Source organism: Lissotriton vulgaris, chromosome 1_1 (assembly GCF_964263255.1).
Source record: "Lissotriton vulgaris chromosome 1_1, aLisVul1.2, whole genome shotgun sequence".
NCBI lineage: Eukaryota > Metazoa > Chordata > Amphibia > Caudata > Salamandridae > Lissotriton > Lissotriton vulgaris.
The window spans coordinates 1,814,152,171-1,814,168,743 of NC_141685.1; the positions used below are offsets into that span (position 1 = coordinate 1,814,152,171).

The window sequence follows — 16,573 nt, forward strand, 5'->3', positions numbered from 1 at the left end:
TACTGTGTACTGCTTCTTGGGAAAATAATCTTCTTAGTAAGTATTCAACGCTGAAAAGAAAGTCTAATAAGTGATATTATACTATCTCTAGGAATACCTGGAAACAGACCTCACAAAATAAGACTGAAGGAAAACTTCCTGCAATTATTCAAGCAGATAATGTATTAATCACAACAGATTATTTTGATTAATTGCTATGATTAACGTATCATTTACGCAGATCTCTGAACCTTAGAAGAGGCTATCACCCTCATATAGTTATCCTGAAATAAACAGAGCGTTGCCAAAATATATCTAGCCATAAAAGATCTTGGCATATATGCCTTTCCATGGCATTCCCTACCAACTTGCTGGACATATTCTGTATTATCTACAGCAAAAGATTATACGAATCACGATGATTATTTATCAACCATATAGCTACTAGACGCCTACCTATATAATAAAATAGAATAGAGCGTCCCTTGTACAAACAACTTGAAGCCAAAAGACCTTTTTCATAAATATTTCGCCAATGACAATTTCGAATACATGCCCATTTATGGCATTTCGCCCCCATTGCGAATAACCTCCCCTCCCGCCCTCTCTTCATCATTTAATAACTTTCTACTCTTTGGACAGAATACTACAAGGAAGTGACAAAAAGCAATTAAAAGAAAATATAATTGTTTTTGTTGTACTACAGCTGCTAAAATTTTTTTTTTTTTAAAGTTAGATCTCTACTTTTATTGTTAAAAATTGTTTTTTATTAATGCAACTGTGAAACGATATAATTTTATACCCTAAATGCATCTTTTACTTTATAGATATTACGTGGCTACTCCAGGAAGAAGGCGCTGGCCGCCGAAACGCGCGTAGAGACCCTATTTTTATGCCACTTACCCTCTCTCTTTGTGTTTTACTCTTGTGCATTGATGTTTATGTAATTGTTTACTGTGGAATTTTTTACTCAAATTGTATGTTATATGAATGAATTTCCTTTTTACTGTGACAATTGATAAATAAAATCATGTGTTTTTTTAGCCAGCTGTAGTCATACCTTCATTAATGCTTACCATTAGGGTTTCTCACTTTTAAAATTGCCTAGGTTGTTATTTTTCAATTGTAATACTCCAAGTAAAGCAGCCATCTTCCTCTTTTGTTGCTGCTCGAACATAAGATAAGTACTATTTATAAGTGCTGTTTATAAATTCGATTTTAAAGAAATTGACTAGTATTTTTACCCAGAGATAAATAAGGGTTTTTGGGATAAGATGATTTGAGTAAGGATTTAAGGGAAATGTATTATTAATGGGTATTTTTTATGTGAAGTGATGTTTGTAAGAGGAAGGAAAAACGGATGTAAGTCTTAAACATAAATTTTCTCCATCATTTTACCTTAATTGATATAATAATGTGCTTATGGATTACCTTTTCCATCAATGTGGCGCTTTAATGAAAGCTTTTGAGCCTATAAAGAAGGTTCAAGATGTGACAAGTATTTGATTACAGATTACAATTTGAAACTCACTTTTTGAAAAGCACAAAAAAACACAGGAAACAAAATCCAGCATGCACCGAGGAGGGAAGAAACCAGTGAAATACACGACTGAGACAGCAGCCTTTCGCACTGTGTTACTTGCCTGATTGTACCCACCTAGGTCTAGCTCCCAGAGGTCGTCCAGTCGGTGCCCGCACATCCCTCCAAAAATGTACAACTTCGGTTTTCTGGAATCTTTCCTGCAGTAAACAATGGCAGTGTGGGATTCTCGGGGAGAAGGCACTGTTCCCTTGTTTATGGGAATATTCCAGCCCACAACCCCGGACCCAGGTCGCAGATCCAGCTCATAGAAATCATTCAGATACCTAGGTTCGGTCATGTTGAAAAGAAACAAATTAAAGAGCAAAAGGAAAAGCAAGTTAGTGAAAAACAGTGCAAGGCACCAAAGGTTTGTCGCAAAGCATGTTCATATTAGAATACAGAATAGCAAGTAACACCAGATTCAAGGTTAGCTTATCAATAATACTAATGTCTAAAACAATTTAACAATGCGATGAAAAACAGAAGCCATCTTTATACTTTACACAGAGAAAACATATTCAGTATAAGGAAATTCTACAGATAGGAAACAAATACACCAATTGTTAATGTCTTGAGAGGGAAGCCCCCTCTTACATATAATGCACCTTAGCGCGTGCAACACATTTTTCTGACCTATGACACGACTAGTAGCATAGATCCCACCTTCACATATCACATAGGTCCTGAAGAAAGCCAGTTTATAGAATAGACCACCCACTGGATGCAGGAGTACCCTAATACTACTCCACCTACATCCAACGCCTTGCTTTTATCACTGCCAGAGGCCCAAACATTAAGGAAAACCTTTAGGAAATGGGACCACTGGACAGTTTTTAACCTTCCACCTTTCACGTCACCAACACTGCACACTCAGCAACACACCTGCTCCGCTGTAACACAGGAGTTGAAGCACAACCAGGACACATTCGGTGTCATCGAGTGGGCCCGTGATGAAGCATTGCACCAACTAGGTTGGTGGGTGAGGACTTTATAACAGGAAATAAGTGTTTCTTTAAACATACATCATCAAACATACACCCTTAAGACCCCAGCACGTCCTGTTGGACTAGTCTTTCTTGATTAGGTATAGTAGCAAACAAATTAAAGCATACAAAAAACTTAAGGTGGCATGGTGGGTGAAAAACGATGGATTAGGATGCGGCCTGAGCGATTGCCAGGTGATAGATGCTTGAATTAACCTGACAGTTCGGCATGGACTACTCTGATTGAAGCAGGGCCTAGGCTTATTTACATATGGCTGGGACCAAACTGAGATGGCATGGTGGACAAAAAACGATGGATTGGGACTTGGCATGAGAGATTGCCGGTGGCTGAGATTAATTCAAGCATTCCATCGAGCACCTTGTTGTGTCAGCTAACAAATGGCATAGAATACCAGAACATGGATATAGTTTCACGCAGTATTGCAGCCTGTTTTTCCTCCTTATTCACGCTCTCCCCTTTTTTCTCTATTGATACCTCTCATTATAACTTTTAACCTACAAAACCATGTACACCTGTATTGTGCCACACAATCATCTTCATTCCTTTAAATTCAGAGCTCCTCAAGTAGCTTATCCATCCCAGATAACTAAAGTTCAGTAAATGCTTCCCAAATAACAAGCTCACATATTTAAATCACAGGCTATTTTGGGTACAAGCAGTCACTGCACAAAGCAATTTTTGCTGTTAACGCGTACAACCCCAAGATTATTCCACCTCTGCACAGGCAAAGGGATAGATGCACCAAAATATTTATACATCTACAACTCAGCTATTCACCCAGTAAGGTTGAAGTGTTAAACATTTTAGGAATTCACATATCTTTCCAAGAGTACTGATGAAAGCACTCAATTCAGGAGAAGTAGAAGTTGCAGAGTAGCTTTAATGTACAACCATCAACAAGCAAAAGTAACAGCAAACTGAATTCTCAGCAATTGGAATGTAATCATTCCATGAATGATGTAATGAATCATGACACACTTAAAGAGACAGCAACCATAACACATCCCCTATACACAGTAAAAGAAATAAAAATAAAACTTGAAGAGAGAATATAAAACATCAAACTAGAAAAGAGAATGTATAACAATAAAATAAATTAACGCATTACAAAATCCTTGAATTTCCTAGGAAGCCGTAAAGACCTTCTAGGAGTATCTCTCTGGCCACTTGTAGGAGAAGCAACACTAGGATTGCTGGAGAAACTGGAACCACTATTGAAGTGATTCCTGACATCATTACACTTAGCTAATTTAGACATATTCCAAGTGCAACTATTACCCAAAGTGACAACATTTTTCTTTATAGAAACAATGGTGAAAGGACCAGTGAAACTCGAAACACCTTTGTGACCAAATTTCGTTTTTTTCACCAGCACACTGTCACCCACATTCCATTTCCTAAGTTTGACAACCATCTTAGAATCATAACGTTGATTATATTTCTGCTGATAATTTGTCAACACTTCTCTCCTTTTCACTTCTTCCTCAACACTGTCACCACAAACCCTTTCCGGAAGCCATGTAGGGTTGAGCTTAGAACTACCTAATCTTCCCCTCAAAGCTTCAAAAGGAGATCTCTGCATGACAGCATTAGGAGTCGTGCGATGTGCCCACCACGTCTCCCTCAAAACCTTGCTAAAAGAGACTTTGGACTCCAAGGCCCTCTGTGCACAACTCTTCACAACTCTATTCATCCTCTCCGTGAGACCATTCGCTTGTGGAGAGTAAAGAGCTGTCTTCTGATGAATAATTCCGAGACTTCTCAAAAAACTATCCATCTCACTGGAGGTGAATTGCACCCCGTTATCAGTGAGCAAATACTTCGGCACTCCTTCCGACACAAACACATCCCTCAAGAACTCAATCACAGTTCTAGAATTAACAACACTCTTGCATTTGGAAACCACCCATTTAGAGGTATAATCCACCAACAATACAACAAATCTATCATGTGAGGGCATAAGCTCAAACGGACCTGCAATATCCAACCCCAACTTAGTCCAGACAGCAACAGGAACCTCAACGGGTGAAAGAGGAGATTGACTGGTGGTACGTGATTTGTCATTGACCGCACACAAATGACAATCTTTGATAACGGCTTCCACCATACGATCCATACCAGGCCACCAGTATCTCTCTCTAATCCGAGCCTTCGTGAGATTTCTACCCAAATGCCCTTCATGAGCGAGATTGATAACTCTTTCTCTTAAATCACCTGGAGGCACAACTCTGTCACCTCTCATCAAATTATCTTGGAAGAAAGTCAAATCATCCCTCACCGTCCAAAAAGGCTTCAATTCAGACTCAAGAACATCATAGTTTGGCCACCCGTTCCTGATGACATTCCTTAACAACTGAAAAATGGCGTCATCCTTAACACACTGTAACCATTCCTCCTTGGAAATGCTAGACTCCAATACCCAATTTTTACATGTAGCGACACCATCTGCAACACAATCTCTTTCGATAGGAAGACGTGATAAACAATCAGCAGGCTTATTGTTCTATCCTGGAATATACTGTACTATAAAGTTAAGCTCTTGCAAACCTTCACTCCATCTTTTCAACCTAGGCGTCATATGATCACTCTGATGACAAGAAAAAATTTGAACCAGGGGACAATGATCAGATTTAACAACGAACGGAATGCCCCACAAGTAAAATTTAAAATGAAGTACAGACCAAAATACTGCCGACGCCTCCCTCTCAATACAAGAATAATTGAACTCAGCTTCCTTTAAGGCTCTTGAAGCGAAAGCAACAACAACTTCTTCTCCATTCACAACTTGGGAAAGCACAGCACCCAAACTCTTAAGACTGGCATCAGTTGTCAAAATGGTCTTAAGTTTGGAGTCAAAATAACCCAGAGTTGGCATCTTACCTATCTCCATCTTAACCAATTCGAAAGCTTTCTCACAATCAACAGACCAAGTAAAGTGTACACCCTTCTTTAATAGAGATCTTATGGGCTCAACAAGACTGGCAAAGCCCTTAACAAACTTGGAATAAAATTACGCCATTCCTAAAAATGACTTGACCTGGTCCTTATCTACAGGAGTCGGTGCATTTACAATGCTCTCAGCCAATTCCAATTAGGGTTGAATTTCACTCCCAGAAATAACATGTCCCAAATATGTGACAGACTCTAAACCAATATGACATTTTTCCTTCTTAACTAAGTCCACTGTCATTTAACTTGTCCAAAACTGATCAATACTTTGTCATGTTCACACTCATCCAAACCATGAACTAAAATATCGTCTTGAAAGAACATTACATTGGAAAGACTACCAAGGACCATCTTCATCACTCTTTGAAAGCACGCAGCAGCCGAAGCTAAACCAAATGGCATTCTAAGAAACTGATAAGCACCCAGAGGTGTAACAAAAGATGTTAGATGTCTGGAATCTTTATGTAATACAATTTGGTGGTAAGCCGAAGAAAGATCAAGCACACTAAAAATCTTTGCACTTTTCAAAATACTAATACTCTCAGCTATGTTGGGCAAGGGCTGTCGATTGACCCAGATCCATTCATTCAATACGCACAGATCCACACACATTCTAATCGATTTCCCACCATCCTTGGGTGCTAAAACCACTGGACTTAGCCATTCAGAAGATTCAATCTCTTCAATCACACCTAAATTCAACAATCTTTCAATCTCAAGCTTCAGTGGCTCAAGCATCATGTTAGGTACTTTTCTAACTTTGTGCACACATGGTTTGGCAGATTTCTTAAGAATAATTCTGTGTTCAAATCCTTTTAAACACCCTAAGGTATCAGAAAAAACTTTAGGAAAATCAGCAAAATATTTGGCAGACCCACACACGAAATCTACCTGACTAGGAAGAGAACTAGACAGAAAATCTTCCATTAACATGACTTGATTCTTAGGATCTTTGGCTCCAGGATTAAGAATAATACCTAAATCATGCTGATGTCGCCAACCAAGAAGGTTGTCTCCCCTGACAGCAACATAAACCTTGGCACAAATATTTTTACCTCTAAAAGAGATATTTGCTACAGTGTATCCCAAAATCTCTATTTTTGACTTAGTATAACTCAGAGGAGAAATGTCAGAAGGTAAAAGTTGAACATTCTCTAAACCTACAACTTCATCCCAAATCTTGTTCCCAATTAAGGTAAAAGGAGACCCAGAGTCTGCCATTAGTTTAAAAACAAATTTGTCAATTCCTATATCACAGAGTGGCATGAAAATATGTTCTGTGTCAACCATTTCACCTTTAACATTGGAAACCACAACTGTACGTACAATGTCAGAGATAGTTTCATTAGTATCTCTTTTCTTACTAGACCTACACACACGTGCATAATGTCCTTTGATTCCACAGTTATTACAAATACTGTCTTTTGCATAACAATTAGGGAAATTAGAAGTGTGGGAGAAACTTCCACACCTAAAACAACGTATTTTCTGGTTGCTAAATGGACGTTGTTGACGAAAATCACGTTCTTTGGACTCTTTAGAAGAAGAAGGACGATTTTCAAAGGTGCTTTTCTGAGAAAATTAAGTCTTTTGAATAGGTTTATTCTTTGAGCCTACACTGACTTTAGCAACTTCTTCATGACACTCACCAACAAGCTCATCTTCTTCTAACATGTGTACTGAGTCATGGACTTTCTTCTTATTATCACTAACGGTATGACTTTCATCCTCTTTATTTTTCCTTATTTCTTTGACCCATGTAGAGGTATTCTCCATGCCCTCTACAATGGCTACAGCTTCTTTTAATGTAGGGTTCTTAGACAATAACTTCTCTTGGACCCTAGAACTATTTGTACATCGAACAAGTTGATCTCTAACCAGAGATTCAGATAAATCTCCAAATTCACATGTACGTGAAAGAGTTTTCAAAGCAGCAACATAAGTTCCAACACGTTCACGTGGGCCTTGAACACGCGTAAAAAAATCTATTTCGTTCTAAAACAACATTAATTCTTGGACCAAAATACTGTTCTAACATAGTCATTGACATTTCAAAAACGTCTGCAGGTTCACCAGCAGCTCCACCAACAGGTATGCTGTCCATACTGTCATAAGTGTGTCTGCCTTCAACTCCCAAATTATGTAACAAAATGGCTTGTTTCCTAAAAGCCGAAAACGTCTCTCCACCAATTGCAACCAAATATGATTCAAATAAATTCCTCCATCTCTTCCAAGGAAGAATGGGTTCACCTTCCTCTGAAAGAAATGGTGGTGGTTGTGACATACTAGATGTTGTAGCCATAATGAAATAGTAAATAAATAACAAATAAACACAAAAACAAATGAGTTTCTGGTAATATGCAATAACACAGAAATAAATAAATTTTGAGCTGTGGCAAATATAAAGAAATACTGGTAAAAGTTTAAAAATACCTAATTTCCAATGTAAAGTTGCGTAGAAACTACCAATGAAAAGTTACAGCTGTGTGCATCAGCGTTGCATAAGTAGTCCAAATGTTAAGGGGGCGTGGCTTGGACGCCGATCGGGATGGCGGCGTGAGCTTGCAGCTCCGCGCAGGGTCCCGCTAATTCTCCTGAAATCAGCACCCGGAGCGACCCCTGGTCGGTGTGACTGGCCTACGAAGAGTTGGGGAGTAATAGTAATAGTAATAGGGGCATTTATATAGCGCTGGGTTTTTACGCGCACCGGCGTGTCCCCGCGCTTCGACCGCTGCGAAACCCTTCCTGGCTTCCCTGAGAGATGGTCCCTTAATGGGTATCTCCAGGGTGAGACCAGGCATCCCCGGCGGTCTGATGGGGCCGTTAGTGAAGATGAGGCAAGCTAGTGCCCAGAGTTGCCGAGTGTGATCGCCGATCAGAGTGGGCACCGAGGCGAGAGAATTATCGAGTCCGCTGACCCATGGTCCAGAAACCTGCCGCGTCAGGAATCGAACCCTGGTCCCGGGCCGTCCTCTGCTCTCGGGTCTGCCGCCTCTAACCAGTGAGCCACACTACTTCACTAACCAGTGGGAGCCACTGGGGAGCGGCGGAAAGCACTTTGGGGTTCGCTGGCCCCGTGGAGACCTCGTAAGACGACGGCCGAGGTGTTGCCTGGAGTGTGAAGAAAATGGCAGCGGCGCGGGTCGATGGCCTCGGAAACCGAAACTGAGCGGAATTGGCGTTGACTGGCGGGGTGGCCCGCTTCTGCGAGATCGGAGTTGTGGGAGCTGTAGATGCGGTCCTGAAGGCGGGGAGTTTGGTGCCCAGCATTTGATCGGGGCATTGGGGGCGACTGCTCGTCTCTACTCCTTCTCCCCCTCCCCCTCCCCCCGGATCTGGTGGCAGTGAGGTGGACGGCGCTGGTCCTTCTGATCCTTGGAGTTGCGGGCATTGTGGTGGCACTCTGTCGCGATCATTGCTGAGACGCACGTCCCACTGGACAGTGGTTGTTGGGACTTGGCGAGGCCCTCTGCCCGTGTAGAGGCGACGGAGCAACCTAAGATGGCGGCTGCAGGGGGAGCGACCACCATGGAGCAGGGCCAGGAGGACGTGGCTGCACTATCCCAGGTTGGCGAGGCCCCCCGCCGATGATGGACCAGGAGCAGAGGCTACATCGGCGCTTGGATGCCATACTGGATGCTATCACCTCGACCAAGGAGGCATTGCAGCAGGACATTGCGCAGGTCGCTACGGGGCTGGGGCTCCTGCGAGCGGATCATGCCAAGTTGGCGGATAAGGTAAAGGACCATGAGCAGCTCTTATTGGACCTGAAACCGGCGGTGGTGACCGCGGAACACAAGATAACGGACATCCAGACCCGGCTGGACATGTTGGAACGACGAGCGGAGGATGCCGAAAGCCGCAACAGAAGGAACAACGTGCGGATCGTGGGCCTGCCGGAACGAATTGAGGGGGAGGATGCGGTGGCCTACATGGAGGAATGGTTCCGGACTGTGGTGGCACCGGAGGGACTTACTTCCTTCTTTACATTGGAGCGAGCTCACAGGGTGCCGGCTCGCCCGCCAGCGCTTGGTCGCCCCCCCGACCGATGGTGGTGAGGCTCCTTCATTATAAGGACCGGGACCTCCTAATCCAGAGAGCTCGGGCTTCGGGCCCATATGAGGTGGAAAACAGAAGGGTCACGATCTTCCCGGACTACACTCAGGCGGTCCAGAAGAATAGGGCATCATTTCTGGCAGTGAAAAAGGAACTGAGGGAGGAGGGAATCCAGTACTCCTTGCTCTTCCCGGCCAAGCTGCGGATAATCCTGGATGGGGCCACGCACTTTTTTCAGACCCCGGATGAAGCATGGCTGTGGTTGGAATCGTACCGAGCTGGCACGGACAGGAATCACAAAAGTCGGCGAGATCGGCCTAAACCGCCTCAGGTCCGGCAGTCCCAAAGGATCCGCTCCCGCACTAGGCGTCAGCGAGAGAAACGGGAGGCCCAAATGGCTGCAGACAAGAGAGAGGCGCTTGCAGCGACGGCGGCCATTACGAGATCGCAGCCGGAGAGTGAACTGGCAGCGACGGACTCTGGAGACGACGGCGGCAGGACCGGAGAGGAACTTTCAGAGGCGGAGAGCTCGAAGGGGCCGGTGGTCACCCCCCAGACGTCTGATGAGATTTTTCATGGCTGATTCTTCATTGGGACTTGGACACGGTTTTTGGTAGGGTGGCATCCTGTTGGAGCTGGTTGGGTCGCCGGGCAGGGTGCCGCGTTGGCATGGCGGGATGGAGAGCGCGGGGCGCGGGCTCCGCTTGCCGGGGTCGGCGATAACTCACCCCCCCAGGGCCCTTAAGGCCTTCTGTGGTGGCGACCACAGGTTAGTCGGATGTGTGTTTGGTTTAAGGTTTGGATCGGGGCTGACACCGGCTTTGTGGGCTCTGTCCTGGGGAGTGGGGTTCGGGGAGTTTTCTTTTCAATAGTTTGTTTCGGGGGGGGCAACTGCTATGGTGTGGGTATTGACTGGCTGCATTTGAACTGGATCGCTCTATGCTGGTATGGGGACGTTACCTAACTTGAAATGCCTGACGTGGAATGTCCGAGGGCTGCGAACTATGGTCAAACGCCACAAAGTGCATGCGTATTTGGTGAGATGGGGGGGTTCAGGTTGCCATGTTGCAGGAGACTCATTTAACGAAACAGGAATGCACCGCACTACAAAAGAGATGGCGGGGTCAGGTTTTTGGCACCACTTACTCAGCGTTTGCTAGAGGGGTACTGATATGGGTGAGAGCAGGGATACCGTTTCAGGTGCTGAATCAATTGGTGGATCCCGAGGGCAGATATGTGGCGGTGGAGGGGAGGTTATATGGTCAGGCTGTGGTTCTCCGCTGTGTATATGCTCCAAATGTTGATCAGGCCCGCTTTTTCGATGGTTTATCCGGGTCCTTGGCCTCCTTCCTAGCGGGTCCTGTGATACTGGGGGGGGGGACTTTAATTCGATCACGGATGTGGCCTTAGACAGATCTCACCCTCCCCTTGTTGACTCCCCGGTTCGTAAGCTGGCCATGCATAGGAAGGATTGGCAAGACAGGTGGGGGCTGTTGGATGTATGGCAGGAACAACACAGGGATGTTAGGGACTACTCCTTTTTCTCGGCACTCCATGCTCTACATGTTAGAATTGATTTGGTACTGTGTGGCGGGTCCCTGGCCCCATTGGTCTCTCATACGGAGTATCTGGCCAGAACCATCTCGGATCACAATCCTCTGCTGGTGCATGTCCAATGGCAGCGGGAGCGTTCCGCGATTCCAACATGGCGGCTCCGGCCCAACACGCTGGAGGACTCGGTGTTCAGTGATGCAGTCCAACAGGGCATTGATCAGTATTTTAGTGAGAATGAGGGTACAGCTACGTGCAGGTCCACTGAATGGGATGCGATGAAAGTGTTGGTGAGAGGTGTATGCTTGGGTAGGTTTTCGAATGCTCGATTGTCGGTGCTGAATGCGCTTGCCAGTGCGGAGGAGAAACTGAGGGAACTGGAGCGGCGTAGGCCGGACCGACCGGAATTGCAGGCCCGGTTGCTGGAGGCAAAGGAGGTGGTGGCCACCGAAACGGAACGGTTACGGAGCTATGACTACAGACAATACGCCATTAGAGCGCATGCTGAAAGGGATAAGGTGGGTACGCTCCTGGCCAGGCTTGCTAATCCTGAACTTAGAGGCTGCCCGGTCCTAAGCATCAAAAATGCACTGGGGGAAACGGTGTATTCCCAATCGGCGGTGCTGGAGTGCTTTCGGGCCTATTATGCGGAGCTGTACGAGAGTCAGTTGGGAGTAGAGGCCCACGGAATTGCGGCGTATCTGGAGTCAAGGCAGCTTCCGGTCCTTGACGATGACGATGCAAAAGACTTAGGTGGGCCTATCACGCTGGCCGAGATCAGTACGGCCATTAAGCACATGGCGAGGAATAAAACGCACGGTGTGGATGGCCTACCGATAGAGTTCTACCAGAAGTACGTTGATAGTTTGGCGCCCAGACTGCTGGAGGTGTATACGGAGGCTTACAGGTTGGGGGGTCTGCCCGGATCAATGAGGGAAGCACTGATAGTGCCGTTGCTAAAACCCGGCAGGAAAGCGACTGATGTGAGGTCCTACAGGCCATTGTCCATGCTGACGGTGGACTACAAGATATTGAGCCGGATCTTGGCCACCAGGTTGGCCCCACACATGACTGGCCTGGTGCACAGGGACCAGGCGGGGTTTATCCCCACGAGGAGCACGGCGTTAAATATTCGTCACCTGGTTGGGATACTGGATGGTACAGTGGATACGGACGGTGCCCAGGCGGTGTTGTCTGTAGACATTGAGAAGGCTTTTGATAGTTTGGAATGGGTCTATCTGGATGAAGTGCTAGTGAGGTTTGGTATTGGTGAAGGGTTCCCAAGGTGGACGAAGGTGCTGTATTCCTCGGCAACGGCGCGAGTACGCCTGGGCAATCTGGTGGCCGCGGCTTATCCAGTTGGTAGGGGAAGGCGACAGGGGTGCTCCCTTTCCCCTCTTTTGTTCGCACTGGCGATGGAACCCTTGGCGGTGCGTGCCAGGTCGGGAGACGGGTATGTAGGGATTGCAAGCGGTGGGCAGCTGCACCACATCTCACTGTATGCGGATGACCTGCTGCTATATATGGAGGACACGGAACGGGCTCTGAAAGGGGCGATGGAAATGCTGTCTGAGTTTGGCCGGTTGTCGGGCCTCAGGGTTAACTGGGCGAAGACCTGTGTCTTTCCGCTTCGAGCGGATGCGCCCTGCCCCGCACGTGACATGGGGGTGGTCTGGGAGCCATCTTGCTTTACTTATTTGGGAGTCCGTATCTACCACGAGGCCGCGGACCTATTAGAGGGCAATATTGGACGGTGCATACGGACGCTTAGAGGTTGTATGTCCTTTTGGGCATCCCTTCCCCTGACGGTGTTAGGTAGGATTGCTCTGCTGAAAATGGTAGCGCTTCCACGACTCCTGTATTATTTTCGAACGCTGCCCATTTGGATTCCTCAGAGGATCTTTAGGGACTTGCGGACGATGGTTATTGACTTCCTTTGGGGGCATGGCCGCCGTAGAGTGGCACTGAACACGTTGCTTCGCCCCAAGATTGAGGGGGGGATGGCCGTCCCTGACTTTGAGTTGTATTACTTGGCGGCGCAGCTTCAGGTACTTACACAGCATGTGGCTAGGGTGTTCAGAGGGCCGGAGTGCGACCGAGAGTTGGGGATACAACGCCACGTCCTGGCCTATATCGTTATGCAGCAGAAACTGGAGTTGCGAGGCCTCACTATGGAGGAGCGGACGCTCAGGTTATGCTGGCAGAGGAGTCTGAGGAGGGCGAAGGCGACCCGACCGTATGCACCGGAGATACCGATAGGCATGTTGACAGCACTGCCGCATGGGGGCGATTGGTCTCCACTGTCGGAATGGGAGGAGTCGGGACTGCAAGTGGTAGGGGACCTGTATGTTGATGGGACCTTGGTGCCCTTCGGGGTACTACAGGAACAGTTTGGGCTGCCGGAGGGGAGCTTCCTCTTGCATGCGGCCGAGGTGGCGGCCATTCAGAAGCATTGGAGAGGGGGGCTCATTGAGCCGGACACGACTATGGCATGCCAGTACGTAGTGATGGCCGCTGGCACCTTTAAGGCGGTGACCTGCCTCCATAATAGGATGCTGCATGAGGGGCTGGAACCGCTCCTGGGGCTGAAGGCGAAATGGGAGGCGAGCATAGGTAGGCCCATTCCGGACACGGTGTGGAGCCATATTCTTAAGCGTACGTGGAAGGGCACGAGGAACGCGCGCTTCCAGCAGGTGCATTTCTTTGTATTACATAGGGCCTACTTGACTCCGGAGAAGATCAAACGGTACTTCCAGGTGCAGGAAGCGCGGTGTCCGAGGTGCTTGGCGTCGGAGGCGGATATGGATCACCTGTTCTGGGGCTGTCCGAAATTAGAGGCTTACTGGGCGGAGGTAGGGGAACTTCTCAATGCAGTGACCGACAGGGAGGTGGAGTTTGATATGGCGGCGTGCTTGTTGCTCTGGTTCCCACACACCAAACACACTAAGGTGACAAGTAAGTTTATTGACCTAGGGCTGATACTGGCGCAGAGAGAGATCACCTGGCACTGGAAGTCCAGGGAGGGACCGTCTGTGAGGAGGTGGACGAATGACTTGCTGAGGTGGTCCGAGTGCGAGAGTGTGCTCCGAATGAGGCAGGCTGTCAAGCTTGATAATGAAAAGAACTTAGAATCAGCGCGTGCATGGGAATTGATAGTGCAGGCTCTGCGTGATTCATTGGTGGGGGATGAGGACTGAATGGATAGGACTCGAGGACACTGCGAGGCTTACGAGTACGGAGGTATCAGCGGATCTGTAGCGGGACCCATGCAAGAGTCAGGAACATGGCACACACCATTAGCGGTTGCTGGGGGGGTGGGACTAGGGGTTGTTTTGGGGCTGTTGAGGGGTGGGCTAGGAGCCGGGAGGCAGATTGGATACGGCAGCGATTCTGGATTGGGACTGCTTACTGGGTCTGTGGAGCGTGGGTGGATAGCGGGAGGTGGCAGGGGCGCATGGGACGGACATGAGGAGGCCCTCGTAGGGAACGGGGAACGGGATTGCAGCGGCTCCGTAGCACTGGAATGTTAGTCTAGGATGGCTGATGTTGGGGACAGGTTAGGGGTTGGGGGGGTAAAATGCAGATACGTAAAGCGATTTCGACCATTGTCCCTCAGGGACGCTCACCATGATGTCTTGCTACTAACTGGGACGCTGTGCCGCCCGGCCTCCGGGATGCGGGCTGAATGGCTGTGTATGATCTACGCTCTTACGAGTGATGCGGGGGGACACCATGAGTGTACTGGTTGAGCAATTGTATGCAATGGTTTCTAATTCTGCAATAAAAAAAAATAAAAAAAATAAAAAAATAGTCCAAATGTTAAAAAAAATTGATCGAGCGTGGAAATAATAATCTAATGTGTAAATAATCAATGCGCAGCCGTGCGCATCGGCGTGGAAACAATAACCTAGTTAAATGAATAATTGATGCACAGCCGTGTGCATCGGCGATGAAAGCGTAGTCAAGGAAACGAGAATAAGAAAATGGCCGCTTACGCGATGACGCGGGACGTTGGACGTGACGTGAGGACGTGAACGTCAGAGGTCAGGTCAAAGTCTCAGAGTCGCGCTCAGCTTGTCCGTGCTGCCGAATGGAGTTACGAAGATGAACAACATCCGAAACTTTGCACGCGACGTGAAACGCAGGGCAACTCCACCGGTGTACTTTTAAATCAAAACAAGGTTAGTGAAGATCGGTGAATCCGCTTTTGAGATTTTAAAAGGATTTCTTAAAAATCGGAATTTTAGTTCATCAAAATAAAGTACACGACAATTGCTTCTTGTTTGGAGAAATTTGATGACAAGGTAATATCAAAGTCAAGGTAACAACCAAGATCGTATGAAACTCCAAACTCATTAAAATATCAAAAATGCAGCAGACAGCAGTTGAAAAATGAAATGAAGTAACAAATCCAACGTAAATAATCCAAAATAGTTTAACTGTGTAAGCGAATTTCACAGTCAGTCAAACCAAGCAAAATAAAATCCAAGGTAGAACTGTTGTAGTTGAAATTCACCTAATTAATAGTATTAGTAGAGAAGGATGCTATGAAAAATCCAAGAATGCAGTACCTGTAGGGTATCCAAGTGAAGTAGAAAGTTCAAAATTTGTCCAAACCAAGTCCAAAACAGGATTTCCAAATCTAAGGGAATTGATGGTTGTAGGTGCCTGTCCCCAATCAGGCCTTGACCCTCGTCGCCAGTGATAAAAGCACTCAATTCAGGAGAAGTAGAAGTTGTAGAGTAGCTTTAATGTACAACCATCAACAAGCAAAAGTAACAGCAAACTGAATTCTCAGCAATTGGAATGTAATCATTCCATGAATGATGTAATGAACCATGACACACTTAAAGAGACAGCAACCATAACAAGTACATCTTAAAACCTGTGACTGTCTGAACTTAACAAGAGTACTTCTGGAAAGGTTTTGTGAATCCTAATTACGTGAAGGCTGGTCGCAGGGGTTAAACTGGATATCCAAAATTGTCTTTGCATGGGAACAATTGTAGTTTTACTTTTTTCTCCACAGGGAAATATTTTGGGAGGCATTCCCTTCCTATTCATACCTTGGAAACATGCCTGAGGGAAGGAGCACATCTGTGACTGTTTACAGGCTGAGCGTCGTTCAAGGAGAGGTTTGGGAAGGCCCCAGTTTGTGGGCTTTACCAAATGTTTCTGCTGTGTGACGCCAACAGACCATTGTAAGAGATTTAACCATGCTTAATATTATACCATATTGGGGTAATGATATGTATGTGGAAATAAATCTAAGAGTACAAATTCACATTGTGTGAATTACTTTTAAAATCAAGACACTTGCACATCAGTTGAACTTACACAGGCAAATGGCTTTGTAAATCGAGCAGCGCCAGGAAATTTAAAAACATGCATTCTACAATTGTTTACATGACAACATCAGCAAATATGGCACTGTAAGAAAGTCAACTTCAA

The 16,573-nt window shown here is 46.3% G+C and overlaps 1 protein-coding gene across 1 annotated transcript in view; it reads right to left on the reverse strand.

The window, feature by feature from the left end:
- The window catches only part of HCFC2 (host cell factor C2), a 245,069-nt gene that overhangs the window by 182,181 nt on the left and 46,315 nt on the right, over positions 1–16,573 (reverse strand). The window contains exon 4 of the mRNA XM_086919162.1: positions 1,637–1,845. Within this exon, the coding sequence (XP_086775288.1) occupies positions 1,637–1,845 (209 nt within the window). The remainder of the gene's footprint in view (positions 1–1,636; positions 1,846–16,573) is intronic.